We start from the raw sequence: 25863 nt of genomic DNA on the forward strand, positions 1-25863 counted from the left end.
ATACATGAAGAAAAAAATCCTACAAAGATCAAGTAGGGAGGATAGCAGAATAGTTTTCTATAAGCTCGAAAAGGGCCTCTGTATCAGCAGATTCCTGCAACCGGTGTATTAGATCATCCAGCAGCTTCTCACCACACAGGAATTCCTGCAAGGGGCAACCAAGCAACATTACAATGAATACATAATTAATTCGAGCCAAGGAACTCATATACAGTACTATATAATCAATATAAATGAGCAAACCCCTTCCCATGTTTGACGAGTAGTTTTGTATACACGGTATGACATTATTTTCTTACTGCTCCAGTCAATTATATTAATTTCATCCTGAAAACACATTTCTGGTGTATATTTACTACAACTGCTCCCCCTTCCCACCCAATTTAGAGAACCCCCTCTCTTTCCCTCCTCACTACACCACCCGCCATTCAGTTAAAAGTCCCTACCAGTGGAGCAAGGGGGGCGGGTCCTATCATGGCACCATACACCAGTAGTTGTGACTGAATTCTGGGTCGGACCTCTGCCTGCCCCCCTCCGCCCACCCAACCTGTGCCCCCTAAGATGCTGCGCTGAGAGCAGCTGCCCCGCTCGCCCCCCTAGTTCCGCCTCTGGTTACAATATGGCATTGACCATTTCTTTGTGCTCAGAAGATATTTACCTTGATATTGCGAACTTCGTAGGATATTCTGTGATCAGTTAATCTATCCTGAGTGAAGTTGTAAGTACGAATTCGGTCAGACTGAGCTCTTGTCCCTACCTGTAAATAAAAGAACGTATGTCCCAAAACAAGCAAACATCTATGTTATGGAAAAGGAAGTCTCCGGGTCTTATTCTCATGCTACATGTTGCAGATTGATACAACATTACATATTAATACAACAAATTGATCTCACGCTCACCTAATTTCTAGGTCAATAATAAGGACTGGTGCATACAGGAGACATATATAGTACCAAGAAGCACAGAGGGGATAAAGAATATCACCCCAAGGTCCCTGTTTACTGCACTCTGTCCAATTATCCACAGACATTTGGATAATTGGACAGAGTGCAGTAAACAGGGACCTTGGGGTGATTTTCTTTATCCCATCTGTCCTCCTTGGTACAAAATTACATATAAAAGATATTCTAAGCATGGTTATGCAATTAAAGGGGCAGCCACATCTAGGATGAAGGTGAAGGACAATGGCGCGTTTAATAGATAAAAGCAGCAATTTCCCCTCTTCTCCCCCCACCCACCTTTTTTTGGGACTTGAACCAGGGGATCACTTGGAGCATAATCATTCCAGAGATATTTGTCATTTTCTTGTACCGTTGTCTGACACAAAAAAAACTACAAATATGGTTGACGGGTCAACAACAGAAAATGGCAACATCACGCCATGACGTTGCTGCTTTCAATTGGTCGTTGGAGCAAGGCTGATGGCCATACTGTGTATTCCTGCCCAGTGGAGAAACGGACTCTCTGGAACTGGGAGGTCATGGAGGGTGGGTCCACGGAGGTCGGGGCACCGTGGATCCCGTCAGAGGAAGCCTCCGGTACAGGTAAGGCAAAAAATATACCACCCCCTCCACACAGAAGAAAATTGCTGCCTTAAATAGACAACTGACAAATAAGTGTTTTAAATTATAAAGATAGATATAGATAGATATATATCTCTTTAACTTAACATTTCCATCTAAAACAAGCTTTGTGGGATTTTACAGTGCTTGTCTAATGTCTTGATGATAAAAAATGCCAAACCAGGGGTGACATTTTGTTTTGTCCATCACTAGATAAACCTAATTAGCAAAAATGCTTGAATTCAGCAGACCCGGATTAAACGTTCAATCTTAACAAGATGTAATGTAAAACAGTTACTAAAGAGTTATCTAATCTTCCCCAGGAAGCCGATTATTTCCAGCCCTACTGCAAAGTGGCGACTATTCGCCTGCTTGATACCACGGCTTAAATGTGCAAAACCACATACTCGTCCACAAAGCAAAACTTTTAGTCTAACTGGTTTGCTTTAAAATATGCAACAATGCTAATAACCAGGGTTCAGACGCTCTCTTTTTTGGACATTAGTTACCAGATGAATTTCTTTGGGGCCTCAGAATGGGGACGGTTTTTAAATCAGGTGTTTTCTTTGCCCTTTTCCCCACCCGGTCCTTCTTAGAGAACCAATATTGTTTACGCAGGCAAGACCCCTTAAACATGGCACTGGAACTAGTTCACTTTGTTTGTAGAAGGGATTGCCCCTTTGCCCCAGTGTCCTGGTTAAGGGGTCTAATCTGGGTAATTAATACCTGTTTTTACCCAAATCTGACACCTATAAGTATTTTTATTTATTTTACTTTAGGGTCTGCATGAATTTTTATTTTAAGGAAGCTAGTTTTCCCATATTTTGGACCTCCCCCCGCCCCCTTTAACCTTTCAAACACATGCAAAACCTATGCATCATCCCAATCCCACAATTTAATCCCTGAAGACATGGAGTCTTGGCAGGTCTGTCTTACTGAACGTAGACATCCAGTCGGGAATGTTGTATTTCAAAGATTTGGATCCTGGGGTGTCCCAAAGTGTATGAGAAAATAACTAGGCCAGTGCTAAGGCAATCCCTTGTGCACCCTGTAAAGCGGATTCACCCACATGGTAAGCGCAGTATCCTACCTGTAATTTCCTAGCACTTTGCCTCTGAGACAATTCCCGTTCGACGGTTTGTTCATGGAGTTTGGCTCGTAGCATCCGCAGAGCTTTGTCCTTGTTTGAAATTTGGGAGCGATCTTGCTGGCACTCAACTATTATACCTGCAAAGAAACAAAGCTTAAGCATTTTTGGCGACAGCATATATGGTAGTGCCAAAGCACGTTGCCTAGGAGTGACATTTGACTTTGACATTTTGACATTTGACTTTCCTTTTCCATTCACGGCATGGCCAAAATGGATCACATCTTTCCAAACAGTCACTGCTCATCTCCTCCTTAAAACCCTCTCCTGGCGTCCCATCAAATTTCGGACCACCTATAAAGTTCTTCTCCTTTCCCTTTAAGGCTCTCCACTTACCTGCTCCTCCTTACATATCAGGTTTGATATCACGCCATGAGCCTGCTCGTCTCCTGCACTCTACCCATAAAGTAACCGTCTACTTTCCACCCCTTGCACCTTGAGGACTGGAGCTGGAAACCTCTGCTCTAGAGTGTAAGTGCTCATGAGCAGGGCCCTCTGTACCTTCTGTATCTGTATGCCATTATATTTATGTAATTGATGTCACTCTGTACCTCCATTCCACTGCGGAATATTTTCGTGCTGTACAAATAAAGGATATATACATACATATCCCAGGTTTGTACATTTTTCAGAAAACGAACTAAAATTTGCACGTTTAGTTTTTACGCCATTTGTCATAACTTTCAACGAACACCGCAAGAAATTGAACTCAAGAGTCGCTTTCTTGCAAATCGTGGATCTCTGATCCTGAAGACTACTAACACACACACACACACACCCAAATAAATAAAAACACACATACCTGTAGGTATGTGAACAACCCGCACAGCACTATCAGTGGTATTTACATGCTGCCCCCCGGCTCCTTTGGCCCTGAACGTATCAATACGTAGGTCCTTGGGATCAATTCGAATGTCCACCTAGAAAGGAAGTGAAATAATGCTGCATGGTTTCAACAACAAAAGCTCAATATATCTTGAAAAATGGAGCTCCCGGGGCACAAGACTAACCTGAAGGGAGGGAAGGGAATGTCTTAACGTACAATGCATGCAATGCAATCTCTTATGAACTGTGGAGCCCTTGATGAATGTGCTGTGACTATTGTGACAGGCTGCTTCTCCTATGTGCATAAATATAGCATTGCTGCAGTAAGATTTATTTGATAATTATAATAGGGCTATAATATATGATTATAGCATAACACTTAATAATCTTTTTGAATTCTAAATCGAAATACTGCAAAAATAAAATGAGTGTCCAGCAGTAAAATATCCATGACCATTGTTTTTTGCCAGGGAAGCCCTGGTAACCTCCAGTACAGATTGGGAACCATTAGTCTTATGGAATAACCATCTGAATATCAACGGATGAAGACTCACTGAGTGTGCTTTACCTCGTCCGGCTGTGGAAGGACAATGACTGCCATTGTCCCCGTGTGAATCCGCTGCATTCTAGAAGACAGACCCACCTCGGGAATCCTCTGCACTCTGTGTGTACCTCCTTCATACTTCAAACGCTTGTACGCGCCTTCCCCTGAAATGCGTGCAGCTGCATGATGTAACCCACCTGCAGAGACATAATGAGGGGTAAAACTGGGAATGCTTTACAATTGACAAGCAGGTAATGGCGGTTGCACAGCCAATGAAATACAGACCTGCACACAAAAAAAAACGTATTGGCAAATATATACAGTGAGGAGAACCACTCTGAGGCAGCGTCCATACAGCAAATCGACCGCATGGAGGCGTGCGCCCGTGTGACGTCACCCGTGTGAAGTGGGTGTGTTTTCTGGACATGGTAGAAGTGCCGTGGGGGTGAGAGGGGCGTGTCTGTGATGTCACAGAGCTGGTTCGCCCTCATTGGGCGAACCGCTCACGTGAACTGCCCGTCGCACCGAGGAATCAGTTCGAACCGATTCCTCGCACACCGCGCCTCCCCTCCTGCTGTTACGCGCGCCCACTAAGTCCATAGGGGCAATCAATGCCTTAAGGCAATGTGATCGCGCCGCCTACGCGCGGTCTTCGGCAGCATGGACGCCTACTAACAGAATCTAACGCTGTTTATATGTGCCAATAGTTTTTTGTGCAACCGGCAGTCCAGGTTTGTATTTGATTGGCTGTGCACCACCATTACCTGCTTGTCTTGTGTGACCTACCTCGGTAGGAGCACGCTAACTACCCCCCATGGCCCGCTATCGGAGTGAGTAAACCTCATCACTTATCCTTCGGTTGAAGACTCATTTAGAGATATGAGCCGCGGGTTCTGTTTGCCTGTGATTCATAGGCAGAAGTATGTATCTAGATTTCTGATAAATATATAGCATTGCTTTTGCAACCCAGCCTAATCACGGGAGCCTACACAGATCATTGGCTCACAGAGTTTTTAGAGAACATTATTGTGCGGTCTCCCCCTCTGTCACAGTTCAAAGGTACTCACTCCGTTGGATATTATTCCCTTGCAAGTGGACACGGTTGGGCCACATCAGTCATTATCAATGATGAACAACATTCCCAATATATGCAGACCTCATACTTAGAAGCATTGCTGTGGAGGTTACTCCAATATCCCTACATGGTTTACAATTGGACAGAAGCACCTACTAGTATATGCACTGCCACTGAAGTGGGGGTATCTGGTTTGGGTCCCACCGCCAGCTTAAGTCACAATGTGTGTGTGTGTGTTTATATTAAATAAAAAGATCACTTGTGAGCACATTCACATATCTTAGACAGGTCTGCAACCCTACCTTTCACCATTATCCACAGCATACAGTGTTTCCACTGCAGCAAGGGATTCTGGGAAATGACATGCAAATGAGCACACAATGTGTCATCTCGTATGAAAATCCATTGTTACATGGAGCCCATATAAGCTAATGCGCGCTGTTAACACAGCTTTAAAAGCACAGCATGGGGAGGTTTCTTGTTGCCTTTTCCACCCACCATAACTTAAAACATGATGGTATATATATATATACACACACACACACACACACACACACACACACACACACACACACACACACACACACACACACACTTAAGTTATGGTGAGTAAAAAAAAGTGACAAAAACCAGTAAAGCATATAGCAAATGGAGATATTACAGTGTGCTCATTTGCATGTCTTAGACAGGTTTGCAACCCCGCCTTTCACCATTAGCACCCAGCACAAAGCACTTCCACTGCAGCAAGGGATTCTGGGAAATGACATGCAAATAAGCACACAGTGCCACCTTTTGCTTCAAAACCATAAACATGGCCCCCTAAGGCCGAGGCCCCGCTGCGGTCGGCGGTGCGCGCGGGCCACCAGTCCCTTACCTGATCTGTGCCTGCCCCCGCTGCCTCCTTCCGACAGGGCTGACTGCGTGCTGTGACGCGTCAGCCTGCCGGAGCTACCAGCGGCTTGTGTTCTGCAGGTCTGAGGCGTCACGTGGTGCACGTGTCAGCCAATGAGGAGGGAAGGAGGGGAGGAGGAAGGAGCTACGGGAGGGAAGTCTGTTAGGCAGCCGAGCACAGCTCTCCCCCCCTCCCGTGCATGGTTCTCTCTTCTCCCCCCCCCCCCCCATCTCACTCCGGTGCCCACTTCGCAGCTGCCCCTGCTCTGTCTTTTGGCCCGCCCCCAGACCCGTTTGACACGCTCTCTGACCCGTTTGACATGGCCACCCCCCCCCGCGCCCAAAAAAGTTATCTGCAGACCGCAAATCGCGGTGCAGTAACTTGCACGCGCCGCCGGCAAGCAAGGTAGCCGTGCGCAGCGGGGCCTTAGCCTAAAGCAGCGGTGCGCAAAGTGGGGGCGCAACCCGCAGGGGGAGTGCGGGAGATTTTGCTGGGGGGGAGCGGGCAGTTGCAGAGGTCTCGCGCTCTTCCCCTGGCATTTAATTTAAATGCCTGGGGGAACGCGTGAGGCCTCTGCAACTATTCACTTACCGGGATTCAGACGCTCTGTGACGCGTCGCCATGGCAACGCAGCATCATCTGACGCCGCAGCGCCATGTGACGTGATGTCACACGCGTCAAATATTGCCGCGGGTCATGTGACGTCACATGACCCCACAGCGTCATCTGATGCAGATGAAGGTAGGCGGGGGTGGGGCGCGTGAGAGCCGGGGGGAGAGACAGGGGGGCGCAGCACTAAACGTTTGCGCTCCCCTGCCCTAAAGCTTATGCTTGCTGCATTTCACAGCTTTTGAGCACAGCCTGGGCTAAGAAGCAGAATCCCTTGCTGCAGTGGGAGTGCTGTATGCTGGGCGATAATGGGGAAAGACAGGGTTGCAGATCTGTCTAAGACATGCAAATGAGCACACAGTTATATTTCCATTTGCTACATGCTTTACTGTGGAGGGTTTTTGTCACTTTTTTTTAAATTAATATAATATATATTAAGGTTATGGTGGGTAAAAAAAGTGACAAAAACCCTCCACAGTAAAGCAAATGGAAATATTACTGTATGCTCATTTGCATGTCTTAGACATGTCTGCAACCCCGCCTTTCACCATTATCACACAGCGCTTCCACTGCAGCAAGGGATTCTGGGAAATGACGTGCAAATGAGCACACAGTGCCACCTTTTGTCTCAAGCTCACATTACATGAACAACCCTTAAGCCAATGCATGCTGCTTTAAACACACACACACACACACACACACACACACACACACACACACACACACACACACACACACACACACTAAATTACATTACATTACAAACGTTTTGTGACATGAGGTTTACTATTTTTGGACATTTCCCAATGCATAGCTCTCCCTACATTGTCAGCACTATGAAACGGTGTTATTATTATTATTAGAACCACTAGAGGGCGTAGCAGAGATGAAACCGCTCCTTATCTGAAAGGAATAGAAGAGCAACATGAGCACTGCCCAGCACATCTTTGTTTAGAGCTTGCGTGGCCTCTTGATTTTACCCTTTACACTTTATTGTGAAGTATTTCAGTAGTTCTCCGTTTTGGAAATATATTGATTAACTGCTTTATAACTGAATTGTGACCCCGCAGCTCTGGAAGTGCGCTGCTGCTGCTGCTGCATTCCTTCCTCAATTTGCTATGACCTGTAATGAGAGCAGTTTGCATTGTATACTCGGGCATTTGCTAAGCAGATGTAAGTTTGCAAAGCAACAAAAGAGGATATTACAAGATATTAATGAAGCCCTTTACTACCAAAGGGGTTTGCAATGCCTTGCTCTACCTCCAGGCTGCCAGACTGAGACAACCATTGCTTTTTCAATGCCAGATAGGCCACTGTACAAGAATGTCACAGCTCCTCCGGCACATTGCGATCAGGAGTCCTCCTATTCCGCTCAGATCACGTTCAGCGCTCCGGTACGCGACCTCCCCCAGCAAACGCGCCAACGCCCATGATGTAGTTAGTAGCTAGATCCCTGGGGTGCCAGACAAAGACATGGTAGCTACGTACGTCATAGGGCATTGAAAGGGTTAAAGACCAAAATCTCTTTAAAAAAAAAAAAGAAGTATAAGTGACTTCCTTAGAAAAATCCAGTCACCCTAAAAGGAAAAATAAAAAATAGTAATTTGTGTCTAGTGAAAAATGAAGTTTTTCTTTGATGTCGGTTCTGCTTAAATGTATTCTTAATGATGGCATCATTACTTTAAAAAAAAAAAAAGACACCAAAATTAAAGTACATTGTAAAAAAAGTCAAACCATGGAAACAGAAAAGTAATAAAATAAAAGAAACTATTTGTTAAATAAGTTATGGTGGGTAAAAAAAAAAAAAACTAACCCCCCCCCCCCCCCATGCCGTATAGCTTCATATTGCATCGCCAGTGTAATTAACCTAACACTAAAGAGACACAAAAAGTCGAAACAGCCGTCTGTGAGGAGTTTGCTGGTTATGCACTTCTTTAGCCCAGACTGTGTGGAAAAGCTGTGTAATGTCGCAGTCATACACTTACAGGCGATCCATGCTAAAATGGATAAGTAAACACTGACGCTGTGTGCTCATTTGCATGTCTTTTCCCAGAATCCCTGGCTGCAATGGAAGCATTGTATGCCAAGGGATGACGGTGAAAAGCAGGGTTGCAGACCTGCCTGACGTGAATGTGCTCACAAGTAATCATTTTTTAAACTATTTGAAAATACGTAAAATCTACCGGATTTTTGTCTTTTTCAAACAAGTGCCGCTAACCTACATGAACCTATTAACATGCTAGTGCAACATCCCAGCAGGCACTGCTGCCTGGACAACAATATTTATTGTAGAGAAGTGTTTCAGTCACCAACGAGACCAACATGGCTGCTAATAGTTTGCATGGTAAAAAAAACGGTGATACTCTACCATATTCAGCAGGTGTATAATTCAGAATCTCGAAGGACCAAGACTTGTAATGCGCATAATGTTGGTACATGTCAAAAACTTCTGTGGTAAACTGCTGGCAAATGTCACCTGAGAGAGAGAAGTATCACCAGGTCAGGCATATTTTGTGAAATGCTAAACACCAAGCCTTAAGTTTCGCCAACCAGTTATTGCGTTTCAGGTAAAACCTCGCAATCCTCGCTTTCTAACATTATAAAGACGGAATTACAAACCCACAGCTTGTTTGTTATTCGTTTACGTTGTTATTTAGTTACATTTACATTACAACATAAGTGTGTCTATTTTACAATACAAATTGTGCAATACAGAACGAAAGGCTACTGCCAAATAAGTCCTTTTATCAGCTCATTAAAGAGGCAAGACAAGTCGTTTTTTCATTTTTTTTAAATACAGGATTGAAGCATAGGGTCTCCGGAGCTGACCCCCGTTAATTCCAGGTCTGGGGACCCCCTGCTTCCAGGGATACTTAAGGCCTCGGTCCCGCTGCGCTCGGTGGCGCGGGCGGCCACACGCGAGTTCCCCACCAGCAGGGGAATTCTGCGGAGCCGGTCCCGGTCCCCCCTGGCTGCACAGCTTACTACACGCTGTGGCGCGTCAGCCGCTATGGGATACAAGAGAATGGTGATCCCTAGCGTTGACGTGTCACGTGGTGTGGCTGTGAGCCAATGGGGAGGGGAGGCTTCGGGAGGAGGAGAGGCTTCGGGGAGCGGGGAGGAGTGTGGAGTGAAAGCAGCGTGCGTGCCTGTCTGTGTATATGTGTGTGCCTGAGTGCCTGCCTCTGTCTGTGTGTGTGTGTGTGTGTGTTGCTTTACTTACCTTCAATCAGCAGCCCGAGCTGTGGAGGGAGGGGGGGGGGGGAGAGTAGCGGGTCCGACCGCTCAAGCCACGCCCCCCTCCCGCTCAAGCCTCCCACTCCTGCCCACCTCCCGCTCCCTACAGACCGCATATCGCGGTCTGTGTATGTCAGCGCCCCGCCTGTCTGCAGTGCGGGCGCGCTGACTCTGGGAGCGGGGCCTTAGCCTAACTCTGTAGTGGGTGCCGTTAGCAACGCCAGGGTTCATATTATGACTGATTTCCAAAGTGCCCGTGCCCTGCTGACCAATAGGAAGCTGTGATGTCATCAGGTGCGGATTCCTAATGACCCATGTGACTGGGGGCTTAAAACTGCAGGAGATACCGGCACCCCCGTCGGAGGCAACTATCCCTGGAAACAGGGGGTCCCCGGAGCTGAAATTAATGGGGTTCAGCTCCAGCGACCCCCTGCTTAAGTCCAATATTTAAAAAAATTAAAAAAAAAAAAAAAGAAAAGAAATGCTTGAATTGCTCCTTTAACTCAGTAAAACAGCTTTTTTTCCCCCTTCAATTATGTGTTATATTTAGAGCCTCCAACATTTTGCACATAAAAATAGGCCCCGCTGTCGTTCCTCTGGCTGGAGTTTAAGGTTATAAACGTTACCCGTAGTGAGAGGATCATGTAAAAGTGCAATTCCTCCTACCCAAGAAAAGATGGAATTTTCCTTGCTATCAATTTTCTTCCTTCTAGTCCCTCCATGCCAGTACAAATGAATGGGGTTTAAGTCCCTCCCTGCTTGGGGTAGGATTACTTATCAGGCTGCATCACCCCTACAAGGCTCCTCACAGCAGTTATCAGTCTAGCGGCTCTAGCCGAACAATGAGCAGCATGGAGCGCTTACGCATTGGACCACGCATCAGCAACAGAGCACACAGGACTGTGAATGGACGTGCCACAGAGCACACCGGGCTGTGATTGGACGTGCCACAGAGCACACCGGGCTGTGATTGGACGTGCCACAGAGCACACAGGGCTGTGAATGGACGTGCCACAGAGCACACAGGGCTGTGAATGGACGTGCCACAGAGCACACAGGGCTGTGAATGGACGTGCCACAGAGCACACAGGGCTGTGAATGGACGTGCCACAGAGCACACAGGGCTGTGAATGGACGTGCCACAGAGCACACAGGGCTGTGAATAGACGTGCCACAGAGCACACAGGGCTGTGAATGGATGTGAATGGACGTGCCACAGAGCACACAGGGCTGTGAATGGACGTGTCACAGAGCACACAGGGCTGTGAATGGACGTGCCACAGAGCACACAGGGCTGTGAATGGACGTGCCACAGAGCACACAGGGCTGTGAATGGACGTGCCACAGAGCACACAGGGCTGTGAATGGACGTGCCACAGAGCACACAGGGATGTGAATGGACGTGCCACAGAGCACACAGGGATGTGAATGGACGTGCCACAGAGCACACAGGGCTGTGAATGGACGTGCCACAGAGCACACAGGGCTGTGAATGGACGTGCCACAGAGCACACAGGGCTGTGAATGGACGTGCCAGAGCACACAGGGATGTGAATGGACGTGCCACAGAGCACACAGGGATGTGAATAGACGTGCCACAGAGCACACAGGGCTGTGAATGGACGTGCCACAGAGCACACAGGGCTGTGAATGGACGTGCCACAGAGCACACAGGGCTGTGAATGGACGTGCCACAGAGCACACAGGGCTGTGAATGGACGTGCCACAGAGCACACAGGGCTGTGAATGGACGTGCCACAGAGCACACAGGGATGTGAATGGACGTGCCACAGAGCACACAGGGATGTGAATGGACGTGCCACAGAGCACACAGGGCTGTGAATGGACGTGCCACAGAGCACACAGGGCTGTGAATGGACGTGCCACAGAGCACACAGGGCTGTGAATGGACGTGCCACAGAGCACACAGGGCTGTGAATAGACGTGCCACAGAGCACACAGGGCTGTGAATGGACGTGCCACAGAGCACACAGGGCTGTGAATGGACGTGCCACAGAGCACACAGGGCTGTGAATGGACGTGCCACAGAGCACACAGGGCTGTGAATGGACGTGCCACAGAGCACACAGGGCTGTGAATGGGCTGTCACACAGATCTGGATATTCCACACAGCTCTGGACATCTCTGAGCACACAGCCCTACAAAGCTATTAGCGCACACAGCTCTAAGAGCCCCAAACAGCTCTAACCATCACCACTTTCTTGTGATAATAATAGCATGTTCTTGTATAGCGCTGCTAGTTTTACGTAGTGCTTTACAGAGACATTTTGCAGGCACAGTCCCTGCCCCGTGGAGCTTAAAATCTATGTTTTTGATGCCTGAGGCACAGGGAGATAAAGTGCTATACGGTCTAATGGCTATGGGTTCTAATGTCTCCAAGTTGTTTATTACCAGTTTTCAGAAGCTGCTATGGAGAGTTTGCAGCCCAGGAAGTGTCCCTTTGACAGTACTAGTATTTCCCCAACATGCCTGCAGTAAATCGAATTGGTCAGTACATTTAAGCCATTATCCTTGATGTTATGCGTAGTTGGTATACACAGATGGACTTTAAGTTTTTCTATTTTCACTTAAGTTGGATTCCACTAGGGTTGCGGTCTACTCCTAGTGATGAGGAGCAACCTTTTTGGCGGGTGTTTGTTGTGCACCTATAAATGCCATTGTTTTTCATGGATTCTGCAGATCCCGATGGATTTAATGCACGCCCGACGAACCTGTAATCTTCTAGCAAAACGTTTACAAACAGAAGCTTTTTACTGAAGCCCACATTTGAGTATATCCAGTACACATGCATCTGCGGTATCTACATTTAAATGTAGCATCCGGCACCATTATAACCTTCATCATGGATTGCCTCCCTCCCCGGATTTTTCAACACAGGAGAGCCTCATACACAAAAGGGGCCACACCCAAAGTCTGACAAAACGTAACGCTTTCACAGAGGATCCTCATCGACCATATAGATAGAAGGCATACCATGCCTTTGGAATATTAGCTGGCACCAGTGTGGCCTGTTTCCATACCCGTGGCCTTTGACAGTACACCAGTTGGGAGTATAAAGATGGCAAAATCGTTCTAACCGCAGCCAAACTTCGTCAGGTAGGCAGGAGGGCATAGCTTGCCACTGAATACCACGTGACTGCGGTGAGGAGGCAGCCAGGGAGCCTTGTAGGGGCTGATGGAGTCCGATTGGTTAACATTTTTGTCCAACCCCCACCTGGCCGGTGCTTAACCCTCATTCGCGTGTACTGGCACAGTAGGAACGTAGAGAGAAAACACCATTAGCAATGTAACGGCCTTCTTAAAACAGAATATATTGGACTCTCTGGAAATTAAAAATGCTTCTGTCCCTCACAGGGACTCTGAATGGGGGTTTGCATGTCCTCTAACCTTATTCCTCCCTATGTCAGAGGGCAAAGAATGACAAGGGATTGAGGTTATAATAAGCATTCATGTTAAAATAGGTAAGAAGCAAGAAGTGACACGCCGAGGGCTCATATGCATGTCATTACCCAGAATCCCTGGCTGCAGAGGGAATATTGTATGCCGCAAGACTGTGGGGAAAAAGCAGGTTTGTGGACCTGCAAGACAAATGAATATGCTCACGTGTGTGTTTTTTTTATTTGCGGCCTCCCATGCATTGATTGTAATACATAGCTGTATAACCAATGTCAAAATTGCACAAGACTTATCAGTGGAAAGCAGTTAACGTTCTCCTTTGAACAATCGGTTTTCATTCTTTTCCACTGTTTTGCATTTGGGAGACCTTACTAGATAGCCTCCTTAGCAGTAAATAGGAGAGGGGTGCCCAGTTTCAAGGTAAGCAAGTATGTCGGTATCTTTTCTCACGACTGTCGAGAGCCACCCCCCCCCCAACATTTAGCATCGCTACACAAATGTAAAGATATGTTAAATATTCTGACCTCCGGTAGTTCTGCCAGATGTCACTTCCAATATTGCATCACGCTCATCGTATTTCTCCCGCGGTAATAGAATATGCAAGAGCTACAAACAAACAGGAGGAGAAGTCATCTTACATATCAACCTCTGAGACATGGCGGCGCCCCGGCTACTAATCTGCGGTGGGCAACCCAACCTTAATCACTCAGAAGGAACAAAAAGGAATGGATGACAGTGAAGGGCTGAGGAACCATTGGAACCGCACCAGGCTGCCCATTTCCATAACCTGCTGCAAAACCCCATCCTCTCTCTACATCGTTTCATTCTCTGATAAATGTTACCGTAACAGGAAGAGACAGATTTACAAAAAACAGATTTGTGTAAAAGTGCAAAATACGGTATGTCATTTCTATACATATGGATTATGGGGGAGATGGAGGCGCGTTGCGGGGGAGACGGAGGCGCATTGCGGGGGATATGGAGGCGCATTGCGGGGGATATGGAGGCGCATTGCGGGGGATATGGAGGCGCATTGCGGGGGATATGGAGGCGCATTGCGGGGGATATGGAGGCGCATTGCGGGGGATATGGAGGCGCATTGCGGGGGATATGGAGGCGCATTGCGGGGGATATGGAGGCGCATTGCGGGGGATATGGAGGCGCATTGCGGGGGATAAGGAGGCGCATTGCGGGGGATACGGAGGCGCATTGCGTGGGATACGGAGGCGCATTGCGGGGGATATGGAGGCGCATTGCGTGGGATATGGAGGCGCATTGCCTGTGATTTACACAGTTATTGGGACAGATACAACTGTTCAGATCTTGTCCCTAAGCTTTGGGGGATTGCTTTGTGCATAAATCACAGGTAGGAAAGAATCCACCCTAGTAACAGATAACATTACTGCAGGTCTGTCTTGCTCCATTTTACCTTTTCATGTAATTTGTCACGATTTTGGTCCAACGTCTCCTTTTCTTCGAGGGCAAGACCTAACAGCAGCTCCTCATCTCTACTCTCTAGATGTGAATGACAAAGACAGTTACACTAAAGATATGTTCTCTTCAGCAATCGGAATATTAATGACGCAGGCTAATGATGCCACCAATGAACGATTATAACCAAACTCTACTACACTGGACTGCAGTTTTTATCACCACTCTGCAAAGACAAATTGGTTCCAGCACCATCAGTATCAGTGCCTGTAATGCATTGTTTATTTATTGACAGACTAATGGTTTCACTTTCTATCTAAAGGACAATTGATTAATTTTATGAAGCCCCTCTCCATTTGTGCTTTTTAACCAGAAATATTATTTAAATCTTTTAAAAATGTGACCAGAATAGCTTTTCCTCAGTCTTAAATGTACAATTATTTCACAGCACCACTATTTTGATGACACCTCAGCTACTGGGTATTATATTCACATGGGCACTGAGCTGTAAGATTACACGTCTTCAACACTTTTCCTTTGTTTCTTAATAGACCACACTGACTCCTGAGGTGGTCTCTTATCAAAATGTGCATTCAATGATGTGTAGAAGATAGGATTACTTGTTAAAACCCTCCTCTAAGAGATGGTGCCAGTAAGGCCCCACTCACACAGCACGCTACACGACGTGCGCGCGCACGTTCGTCTCAGATGCCTGGCGGCCAATGGTAGTGTTCAGTATTGAAACTACCATTAGCTGCAAAGTGCGGTGTTGACGCTGCTGCAGTCGCGGGAGTCTTTTCAATCTGTGATTCCTGGCTGCAGCAGCATGACATCAGTTTAAGCAGCCAATCAATGTCCAGACGTTTACATTGATTGGCTGCTGAAATTGAGACTCGGCAGTGAAACCGAAGGGACTGGGGTGGGCGGAGGGAAAAAACATAAATAAAAAGTTATTGCAGAGTATTATCTTTTTAAAAGGGCTCCTTATAAGCTGCATTTCTGCTCGCCCTTTTCCCCCTACTTCTGACTAGCCTAGTGTTTGCCGAGGGCTGCTGGCACACCCCACCTCCCAGTCCCCACTGCACCCCCCCCCCCCCCGGTCCCCACTGCACACACCCCCGGTCCCCGGTCTGAAGGTGAATTTTTTTCACGCCCCCCACCGCGACCCAACTCCTGCAGCTTGAGCAGAGATCGCTGGGCTGCAGGAGCGCGCGGCCGTAGCAGGCAGTGTGAGCTCGGCCTAACACAGCATTTACAAAGCAGTCTTCTGCCTCAAGACACCTTCTGGTCCTGGAGGACACATTTAGGTCACCTGCAGAAGACTGCTTAATAAATGTGGTACAGTGTGTTGGTGGCCCCACGTAGCAGTAGAGGACTTAATAAATACATACAATCATACCAGCACACATGGAGTCCAATTCCCGGGCTTCTTGCTCTGCTTCCTGTATGTCCCGTAACAAGGTTGTCAGAGGGGACAGTTCAGCGTGTCTCCTGCTAACAGCCCTGCGATCCTCCTCTCTAACAGAGTTGAGGCTTAACATTTCACTTAGTCGTTCATGCTCTTTCCTTAGGGACTGGAAGTAATTCTGCAACTTTTCGCTTTGCCACAGCACGCGGGAATCCTGGGAGCAGCATCTTCTTGGGTGGTGTCCAAGTCTTGGAGGAGGTGTACGTGCATTCAGTAACTGCGACCCAGGAATAAGCCGCTGTGTACAAAGTCCAGCCTGTATTCTAGGAGGCGCAGGAAAGGGGCTCCAGGAATGAACATACACAAGGCAGCTCCTCAATAGCCCAACACTGCAGGGATGTTTCATAGTGACATCTCCTCCCACTCCTGAAATAAATACAGTGACTAAATATGTAGCACGAAATGAATTGTCCTAGCATCCTCGGCACATCACTGCTGGACAGGCCTGCAAAGCAAATAGTGACAGACCCCTCCATGAGGAAGCACTGAGTGGTTCAACTTCAAATCACAGTTACAAGCAGAGCTGGGCATCCTCAGCAAGGGCATCAGAAGCTGTCCTTTGTCACATTCCCAAACTAAGACTGTTTCAATTTAAATAAGACCTCCAAAACAGTACTAGTATAGTTATTCAATCAGATCTCTACAAAGCAGTTATACAAATCAAAACAATCAGGTAAAAAAAAAATAAAGACAGCAAGTACCAAGTGTTCTACCCTTAAAGGCCACAGGTACCTCAACGCCTAGTCTAAAAATAACAGAAGAGATCTCACTTATTACAACACGGCTTCATTCCAAGCACAGAGTTCCTGTAAAGCCATGAAAACAATGTTTAATTGTTATCTGTCAGATAATTCAATAGCTGTGTGTTTGTGGCACTTTTTCTCCAAAGCACCGTACAAAGTTACATATTGCAGAATAGAATAAATACGTTCTAATAAACGATTAAACATTTACAAACTCAAAATAAACATTCAGATTATTTAATTGGAAAAATAATTGCAAAAAGACAAGCTTTTAATAAACGTATAACAGCAGCTAAAGTAACAAATCCTACCCCAATGGCGTGTCGTTCCATAATCTGTGGTGGAGAAAGGCGGGAACCAGAAATCTTTATAGCTGTACAGATGTATAGGGAATAACCTGTTATTGCGGTTTCTAAGAAGTTGAAATGGTAGATATTTAGGTATAGCCGACAACAAATAAAACAGATCTGAACTGATGAAAGGCTTAAAAAAAAAAGACTATTAACTTTGATTGTGTTTGAGCTGGTAATCAAGGAAGCTGCTAGAACTATACAGTTGCTACATAGTTGTATGTAGGTCTTTATATAGCGCCATTAATGTACACAGTGCTTCACAGTAGTAATACATGTGACAATCATATAAATAAGAAATAATACAAATAACAGATCATGGGAATAAGTACTTCAGACAAAAGTATCATAGTAACTGTGTAGTTACATAGTACAGTTGCTGATGAACATTTAGAGACATATGTAATCATATGTATCAAAGGTGAGAACACATTGGTAGGAATATGATTTTTCTTTGATTAATTGTAAGCATTTTTTGCCTTAATACATAGAGCAGGGGTGCGCAAACTGGGGGGCACAGCGGTTATAGAGGCCCTGCGCACTTCCCCAAGGCATTTAAATGCCGGGGACCGCGCGAGGCCTCTGTAACTCACTTACCTTGATTCAGCCCGCTTCAGGCGACCTGTCGCCATGGCGTCAATTGACGCTGCGGGGTCAGGTGACATTACATGACCCGCGGCACGTGGCGTGATGTCCCATGAACCCGCAGCGTTATTTGACGCTTGATACAAAGGTAAGGTGGAGTGGGGGACAAGAGCAGTGGAGCAGGAAGGGGGGCGCAGGGCAGAAAGTTTGAGCACCCCTGACATAGACACTCATGATTGATAACTAAGTGTGTAGCAGAAATTTGGACCAAGAAGAATTGTAATGCATTTCCAAGTTAAAACCTGCAAGTAACATGTTAGCATTATTTGTCTTTATTTGTATGTCATTCGGTCTATGTAATATACATGACTCTGTACCGTTGCAGAATATGTTGGTGCCTTACAAATAAACTATAATAATAATCAAAATGTGTAACTGTAGTAATGCACTATGCACAAGCTAGAGTGTGCTACAATAATGAATGACGCTTTCTTTCTTCCCAATTATACCTAACCAAAAATATGTTGCCTCTGACTGTAGTATCCCTTCACTTTGTATTTATATTATAGCATTTCAGGCTGGAATGTGGGATTGATCATGGCATGGAGCACAGGCGGTGACAGTCTCTTCTGCTTGATTCATTATCATCAGTCACATAATGCAAACAAATATGTCACCGCCATCTAAAGATCAGGATGCAGCAAATACCTCAGTGGGACCCCGCTGCTGCAGCTCCTGTGTTCCGGTATATGGGAGCTGGGCAGAGACACACACAGAGTCCCATGCCGCCGCACATCACTCACCAGCTGTACTGAGACTCCTGAGGGTCACACAGCTGTGGGACTACAACTCCCTGCATTCCCCGCTCCTAGAAAGGGCATCGCTACGGGAGCCGAGGAAGGTCAAAACTCCTATCAATTATTATTATTTTTGTAATGTACAATGGCAATATGAATCCCTGTTGCTTCGAAGAGAGATTCATTTTCGTATAGAAATGCATTCTACTACAATATGTAACAGTCACTGCAACTAAGGGTCGAGTTACAGTGTCTTTCTATGGGCAAATTGCTGGGGGATGTGTGATGTACGTCATCGCCGTGCGCTGCAGCAGTGACGCAATCACGAGGCGCCCCGCGCGCCTCCATCTTGCAGGGTCAGCCGTCACCCTCAAAGTGACGCGGGCAGAGCGAGGCGTCCTGGGGAGGAGTTTGCGGGCTGCCTTGTAGTGTGGGGGGGCGGAGAAGGAGGAGGAGGGTGTCCGCGAGACACCCGCGCGGGAGTCTGCCTGGGAGGGGCCGCGCGCAGGCGTGGGGTGCGTTGAAAGCGGAGCGTCAGCAAGATGCCGTGCGCGAGCCTCCCACCCAAGGAGAGCAACCTCTTCAAGAGGATCCTGGTGAGCCCGCCTCCCAAGCGTTATCACACAGCCATGGTGCAAGGGCGCATTCTCCCGTGTGACAGACCGAGCGCCTCCCCCGTGCGGCAGCTAGGGGCCGCAATACACAGGGGCCTGAACCCGCAATACACAGGGGCCTGAACCCGCAATACACAGGGGCCTGAACCCGCAATACACAGGGGCCTGAACCCGCAATACACAGGGGCCTGAACCCGCAATACACAGGGGCCTGAACCCGCAATACACAGGGGCCTGAACCCGCAATACACAGGGGCCTGAACCCGCAATACACAGGGGCCTGAACCCACAATGCAGGGCAGTATTTATTAGTGTATGTAAGGGACCCCCACTTAGATTGTAAGCTCTTCGGGGCAGGGACGCCTTTCTCTAGTGTTTTGTGTGTAAAGCGCTTATTCCCATTATGTGTTATCATATAATGTCGCGTGCATTGTAAAGTGCTGTGTAGCTGGATGGCGCTATATAAATAAAGATATACGTACCCACACCCTCTCCTGTGACATTGGAGAGGCAGCACAGAGACCGCGTGTTGTGAGGGGTCCGTGTTATCCTGGCTCCTTCGCTGCCTCTCCTTTCCCATTAGGCCCCGCCCAGGGTGAGAGCTTGCTCGCGCACGATCAAAACGATGAAAGTAAATTGTAGGGTTCATGCTGCGCACGTGAGCGTGGAGCGGCGCGATGCTTGTAGCGCCAATTTTTTTTGTATTTGTCACGCTTGCCCTGGTCACGTGCGCAGTTCAGCCAATGAGGGCGAACCGCTCACGTGATGTCACGCCCCCCCCCCACGCGCAACTAGCTGGCCAGGAAGCGCCCAGGCAACATGAGCGCCTGACGTCATGGCGCTCGAACGCCAGCATGCTCGGTTTCACCCTGGACGAGGCCATAAACATGAGATCTACCTCTGGTTTTTATATTTCAATACCTTGTACACTTGGGGGGGAGGGGTGTTCTCCTTTAACCCTTTCAATGCTAGAGGCGTGCTGCAGTAGGGTCATTTTTATCTCTGCTTAGTGGTCGTTCACCAACCCCTGCCAGCTGCGGAGCTGTGGTGTATTTCAGACTGGTATTCATTTTTAATGGAAACAGGATTTCACACAACTATGCAGCTTTTGAATTGTGTTATTTTAATTTTTTAACACAGACTACTACAATACTAATAATTATTTGGAGGACCACCGTACTTGCACTTAGTATTGGTAATCAATATATTAATATGTCACTTATTTTATTTCTTTCACAAATATTGGTCTTGCACATAAAAATCAACATAATTATCATCATGATTTGTAAAGCGCCAACATGTGCCGTGGTGTGATAGTGACGTCAGTGACATAAACGGAGTGACATACATATAAGGACAAACAAGCGCAAACAGATACAGAGGGGTAATGAGGGCCCTGCTTGTGAGCGCTTACAATCTAGAGGGAATAAGGGGCAATGTTGAAACAAGAAAGTAAAGTGGCTGCTCATTGTGGGATGGAGTATATATAAGGATGGAGTGTGGTCGAGCCGCACAGTAGTAATAAAAAAGCCAGGAAGCGAATGTTGAAGGGTTATGAACTTCACCACTAAGGTCTTTAGGGACCACCAGTTTCAGGACCGTTGCATTAGCACAGTGCTTTGGAGAGCACCTTCGGGGCAACAAATATGCCTCTTAACACATTTCTTTGTAATGCATTGTGCTTTCTGGCTGTGAAAGTGTTAAGGAAATAATGATGACCCCTAACAATCATGAAAGTCTTTGAGGTCAAAAAAAAAAGGGTTGCTCCAAGCGAGTGAGACCTGACAGTCCTACACCAATCCCAAAAGCTACAATAAAGTATTGTTATGTGTCATGCTATTAATATCTAAGGGAATGACCAGTTGTGTACAAGGCTCCCACAACTCTACGCCTTGCCTTCTAAATATGCAGGGGTGGACAAAAATCTAAAATGCTTAGGAGCCAGCCAGCATTTTGTTAGGGGGGAGGTCGGCTACCCCCTACCCCTCTCCCACCTGTCGGCTCTGTGTCACTGTGTCTGGATGCATGTGGTGCAATTGTTTTACCCCCCAGAATTGCTCCACTTTTGCTTTGATACATATGCCCTACTGTCTTGCAGCTCAAATGTGAACACATGACTGGCTATGTAATACTGCTTTTAGTATGGTTCTGTCAGGTTACCAAAGTGGTGCGTTTACTGCTCTTTGCTGTTTTATGGCCTGCAGTGTTCCATCTTTTTATTTCTTATTTTTTTTTATCATTTTACCAAAAACAGAACACGGTAGTCACCCAAATAATGTAAAGAAAAGTTATACAAGGAGTATCAATGTGTACAAATGTTGTTAAAATAGGTAACTTTTTTTGTCTTTACCAGAAATGCTATGAACAAAAACAGTACAAAAATGGGCTTAAATTTTGCAAGATGATTCTCTCCAATCCAAGATTTGCTGAACATGGAGGTAAGTTCACCTTGACTTGGTTCTTTTAAAATGCAGTTGGGGATCTTCAGCTTTTATTGTGTGTGTGTGTGTGTGTGTGTGTGTGTGTGTGTGTGTGTGTGTGTGTGTGTGTGTGTGTGTGTGTGTGTGTGTGTGTGTACGTATATAGAGACGTGCAAGAGAAAGAAATAAAAAATCATTGGTGAATACTTGTCACGTATAATTTGCAGAGGATATTGGGGTGTTTTCTTTTGTTTTGTTTTTTGCCACAAATCCATAACAGTTCCAGCAACAAATCGGAGAACTCGACATGGTAAAAAGATGGGCCCACATATGAATCTCCGCAAGAACAAAGTGATGTTCAATCAATTTGTCAAGAAATATCAAAATAGATTGAATACCACTAGATGTTGCTGAAAACTAGGTGTACCTTCACCAGCAGCGATCAGTGGCTGGAAACCTTTCAAATGACATCAATAGGAGACTGAAGATGGGACGGCGCGCAATTGGAAGAAACAAGACAACCTTTCTAGGGAACCTTCCTTTGTGTGTTAAGAGTCACGTGTTTGAGCAGTGCGTTTTGCCCGTGCTCACGTAAAGGATGTGAAATCATCATTAACACTAGACATCCCAGAGAAAAACAAAACACACACCAGCTCACTGTGGATTAGTAAAATATAACCATATATAATATAAGGTCACATGGACCACAATAATACAATAAAAAATCAATGAATAAACAAACACCAAACAAAGAAACATCAAACACACATGGCTACTCCTGCTCTGAGGATACTATACCAATACTAAGCTTCAAAGAAGCACAAGAAATAACGAGGTAAAATCTAAATAACACCCACTTAGGGGGTTCTAAGATACCTAGTTATAAAATACCCAAATGAGGGGAACGAATACTGACCGCAAAGTGGTAGCAGGGGCTCAGGGTGGACCCGAACTGTCCGGACTGCGCGTACACGCTGCAAACGGATTAATTTTAAGAGGACAGCGCGAGCGCAAGAACCTTACCTGTGACTAGACGTCTCAGCTTAAAGATTTGCCCAGGACGTAAAAATAAATATTAACATTCATATTTTTTTAAAACAAATTTTTTTTCGTCCGGTTATAATACCATTTTATGGTTTACAATATGAATATTCTAAACACATGGTATTCCTGACCGGTGAGACTACAAATGTTTTTTTCTGTAGCATTCCCGGGCATGTTCATGTGCCTGTGCGGGATCCACACTGTATGTGAAGCACTCGCCAGAGATTTTGTTGTTACAGTTGGTGTTCTCAAAGTGCAATGCAGCCACTGTTTTGTTGCATTTGATGGTCAGCATTGTTATTGAGTTTGTTCTTTTTCCTTTTCATGTCCTGTTTTATACAGAAACTTTGGCCATGAAGGGACTGACGTTAAATTGTTTGGGGAAGAAAGAAGAAGCATATGAATTTGTGCGAAAAGGACTTCGTAATGATGTAAAGAGCCATGTCTGTATCCTTGCAATAAAATATCGTACATTTTCTCTCTCTGTCTTTACGACATACTTTACTAGGCAGAATGCATGTACCATACATCTCATTCTTCAACTATGCGCATAGGGGGACTACTCTAAAGTGCGCTAGTGTCGATCAGGCACAAACAAACTTAAGAGAAACCCCCTCCCCCTTAGGGTTCAGGCAACGGGAGTTTTCGTGCAGGTGCTGATTCTATAACCGCTGAGGCTGGCGATCGGTCAATGGGGTATTACGTCCGAAAACGGCCAGATGGCCACTCCAGCGTACAAAGAAATCATGAAATTTGACATCATTCCTTAAATAATTTAGAAATTGCAAGATTTTTGAAAAGACAAAAACATTTTGTCTTTTCAAGCGACTGCCGCATCACGTGAGCGGTTCAGCCAATGACGGCGAAGCAGAGTTGTGACATCATAGCCACGCCTCCCCATCGCCTGAATCACTATGTACAGAAATCGCTTGAGTGACGGGTGCACACACTCAAGTGTGCACTATAATCTCAGCCTAATGTGCAAATTACAGCTTGGATGCTTCTACTTAAAAATAAGCAACAAATCCTAACTTTCTAAACACATTTTCATGCGCTTACCACTGAGATTTAGGGATATTTACATGCGACGAACAAGATTTTGGTTTTGGGCTTGCCTGATTTGCTCTCCCCTTTTACAACATAACTTATTTACATTTGATATCTTAATAGCCCTAGTGATGTGACTCAAATAATGCTTAAGCTTTCAAACGTCTGCATTGCATACTGTAGGTTTTCAGTTGTTTTCCTCAACATTAGATAGGTTGGCATGTTTATGGTCTTTTACAGCGGTCCGATAAGAAATATGATGAAGCAATCAAGTGTTATCGAAACGCACTTAAATTAGACAAAGACAATTTGCAGATTCTCAGAGATCTCTCATTATTACAGATCCAGATGAGGGACTTAGAAGGATATCGAGTAAGTATATTCCATTGTTTTTCAATATTTTATTTGCACAAACCTAATACCTGAACATATAAATAAATGTGTGGACACACACACACACACACAGGCTTGCAACCACAGTATATGGAAGATCATTGGGGAGGCCTTTATCCAGCAGTGTGTGTATGTACATATATAATTTATGTATATACGTGTGTGTGTGTGTGTTTGTGTGTGTGTAATATAATAACTTTAACTTTATTTCATATACCACTTTTCTCCCAATAGGACTCAAACCTCTTCACAATTACAGTATAGCATGCAGTACGAAGCGCTTAGGAATTTTTACAGACAGTCTCTGCCCAGATGAGTTAACAATCCTATGATTTTTGTGCCTGAGGCACAGGGAGATAAAGCCATGTCCCCAAGATCACAAATAGCTGACACTGGGAATCCCCTACTTCCAACTCTGTGTCATTGTTTACAGGGCCATATCTATCTATCTATCTATCTATCTATCTATCTATCTATCTATCTATCTCGGGCATGAATAAAGTTTATTACAAAACTATCACCACTTTGTCTCTCAGCAGTGGTCTTTCTGAAGATTTGTGAGAGGCCCCTGTTGAGAGCCGAAACGTTGAAAGTTTTTAATATAAACTTTGTTCATTTTTTCTAAAGACCTGGAGTGCCTGCTTCCATCAGTTCTGTACTCCAGTCCTCAGCAGTTTTCACCCAGACAAGATTCGATTTATGTAGGCAGAGTTACCCCTGAACATTGGCTCCCGCACAGATAAGCAGTGCTGGCAACACCATACCTGACTCTATACTCTGAGCTGTGTGGGAGAGGTTTCAGAACATAACGTTGTGTGTGTTTTATGGTTGCAGATTTTTCCAACAAATGAGGATACCTTGAGAATGGTGATAAATTACTACATACTCTAATTCTTTTTCACTATAGGAAACCAGATATCAACTTCTTCAGCTGCGCCCAACCCAGCGGGCGTCATGGATTGGCTACGCCATTGCATATCATTTGCTTAGAGACTATGAAATGGCCTTAAAATTGCTTGAGGAATTTAGGAAAACTCAGCAGGTAAGACATTTTTTTAATAAACAGCTGTGTTCCTTTTGCTGTTGCGTACGGTTCAGTAGGTTTATGGAACCTAGGATGTTTAATGGAATAAAGTGTGCGTGTGTGCGCATTCCTTCTTTGGGAAGAAACTGCAACATTTCACAAGTGTTATAATATACATGCAGTTAACTGGAGTGCTACAGCATAAGGTAAGGCACATGTTAAATAAAAAGCATGACACCTTTTGGTTTGGTAAAGAGGTGGATATTTTTCTCACAGAACATTAAAGGTAGGTTATACCTGGGAGCTGCCATGTTGCCTCTTTGGTAGGGGATAGAACAGAAAAATGATATACAGCACACACTAGAAGGCAAAAGAATATTTGCAGGGTGCAACGGACTATGGAGGACCCAATACCTCCAATATACAATATAAATAACACAAAGCCCAGCACACACTGTCTTTAGATAATAGAACAAATGAAAAAGGATAATGCCAAGAAGAAATGTAATGACATTTAATATGTAACACAAACCACCAGTATAAGGTACAAACACCTATGTGTTGTCTTGACCCTACTTTGTTTGTACCTTATTCACTGCCCTCCCCCCCCCCCCCTCCATTATTCCCTTTGTTTTTGCC

General features: G+C 45.6%; 2 protein-coding genes across 5 annotated transcripts in view; one reads left to right on the forward strand and one right to left on the reverse strand.

The window, feature by feature from the left end:
* The window catches only part of MTRF1 (mitochondrial translation release factor 1), a 20376-nt gene extending 1342 nt beyond the window's left edge, over window positions 1-19034 (reverse strand). Inside the window, exons 1-11 of one of the 3 annotated variants that reach the window (XM_075591067.1) lie at window positions 18689-19034; window positions 17262-17362; window positions 16139-16573; window positions 14738-14823; window positions 13833-13914; window positions 9023-9130; window positions 4103-4275; window positions 3512-3629; window positions 2653-2789; window positions 659-757; window positions 1-145 (exon numbers count right to left, since the gene is read on the reverse strand). The exon at window positions 1-145 is cut by the window's left edge and continues 1342 nt beyond it. In XM_075591067.1, the coding sequence (XP_075447182.1) occupies window positions 29-145; window positions 659-757; window positions 2653-2789; window positions 3512-3629; window positions 4103-4275; window positions 9023-9130; window positions 13833-13914; window positions 14738-14823; window positions 16139-16553 (1335 nt within the window). In that variant the 5' untranslated portion in view covers window positions 16554-16573; window positions 17262-17362; window positions 18689-19034 and the 3' untranslated portion in view covers window positions 1-28. Of the gene's footprint in view, window positions 146-658; window positions 758-2652; window positions 2790-3511; window positions 3630-4102; window positions 4276-9022; window positions 9131-13832; window positions 13915-14737; window positions 14824-16138; window positions 16574-17261; window positions 17363-18593 lie in introns of all 3 variants that reach the window. The other 2 variants (XM_075591068.1, XM_075591069.1) reach the window with 2 other exon arrangements.
* NAA16 (N-alpha-acetyltransferase 16, NatA auxiliary subunit) overlaps window positions 19002-25863 on the forward strand; it is a 44611-nt gene continuing 37749 nt past the window's right edge. The window contains exons 1-5 of one of the 2 annotated variants that reach the window (XM_075591066.1): window positions 19002-19278; window positions 21650-21734; window positions 23103-23207; window positions 24022-24179; window positions 25108-25242. In XM_075591066.1, coding sequence (XP_075447181.1) covers window positions 19225-19278; window positions 21650-21734; window positions 23103-23207; window positions 24022-24179; window positions 25108-25242 — 537 coding nt within the window. In that variant the 5' untranslated portion in view covers window positions 19002-19224. The remainder of the gene's footprint in view (window positions 19279-21649; window positions 21735-23102; window positions 23208-24021; window positions 24180-25107; window positions 25243-25863) is intronic. The other variant, XM_075591065.1, reaches the window with a different exon arrangement.

Source organism: Ascaphus truei, chromosome 3 (genome assembly GCF_040206685.1).
Source record: "Ascaphus truei isolate aAscTru1 chromosome 3, aAscTru1.hap1, whole genome shotgun sequence".
NCBI classification, from domain to species: Eukaryota; Metazoa; Chordata; class Amphibia; order Anura; family Ascaphidae; genus Ascaphus; species Ascaphus truei.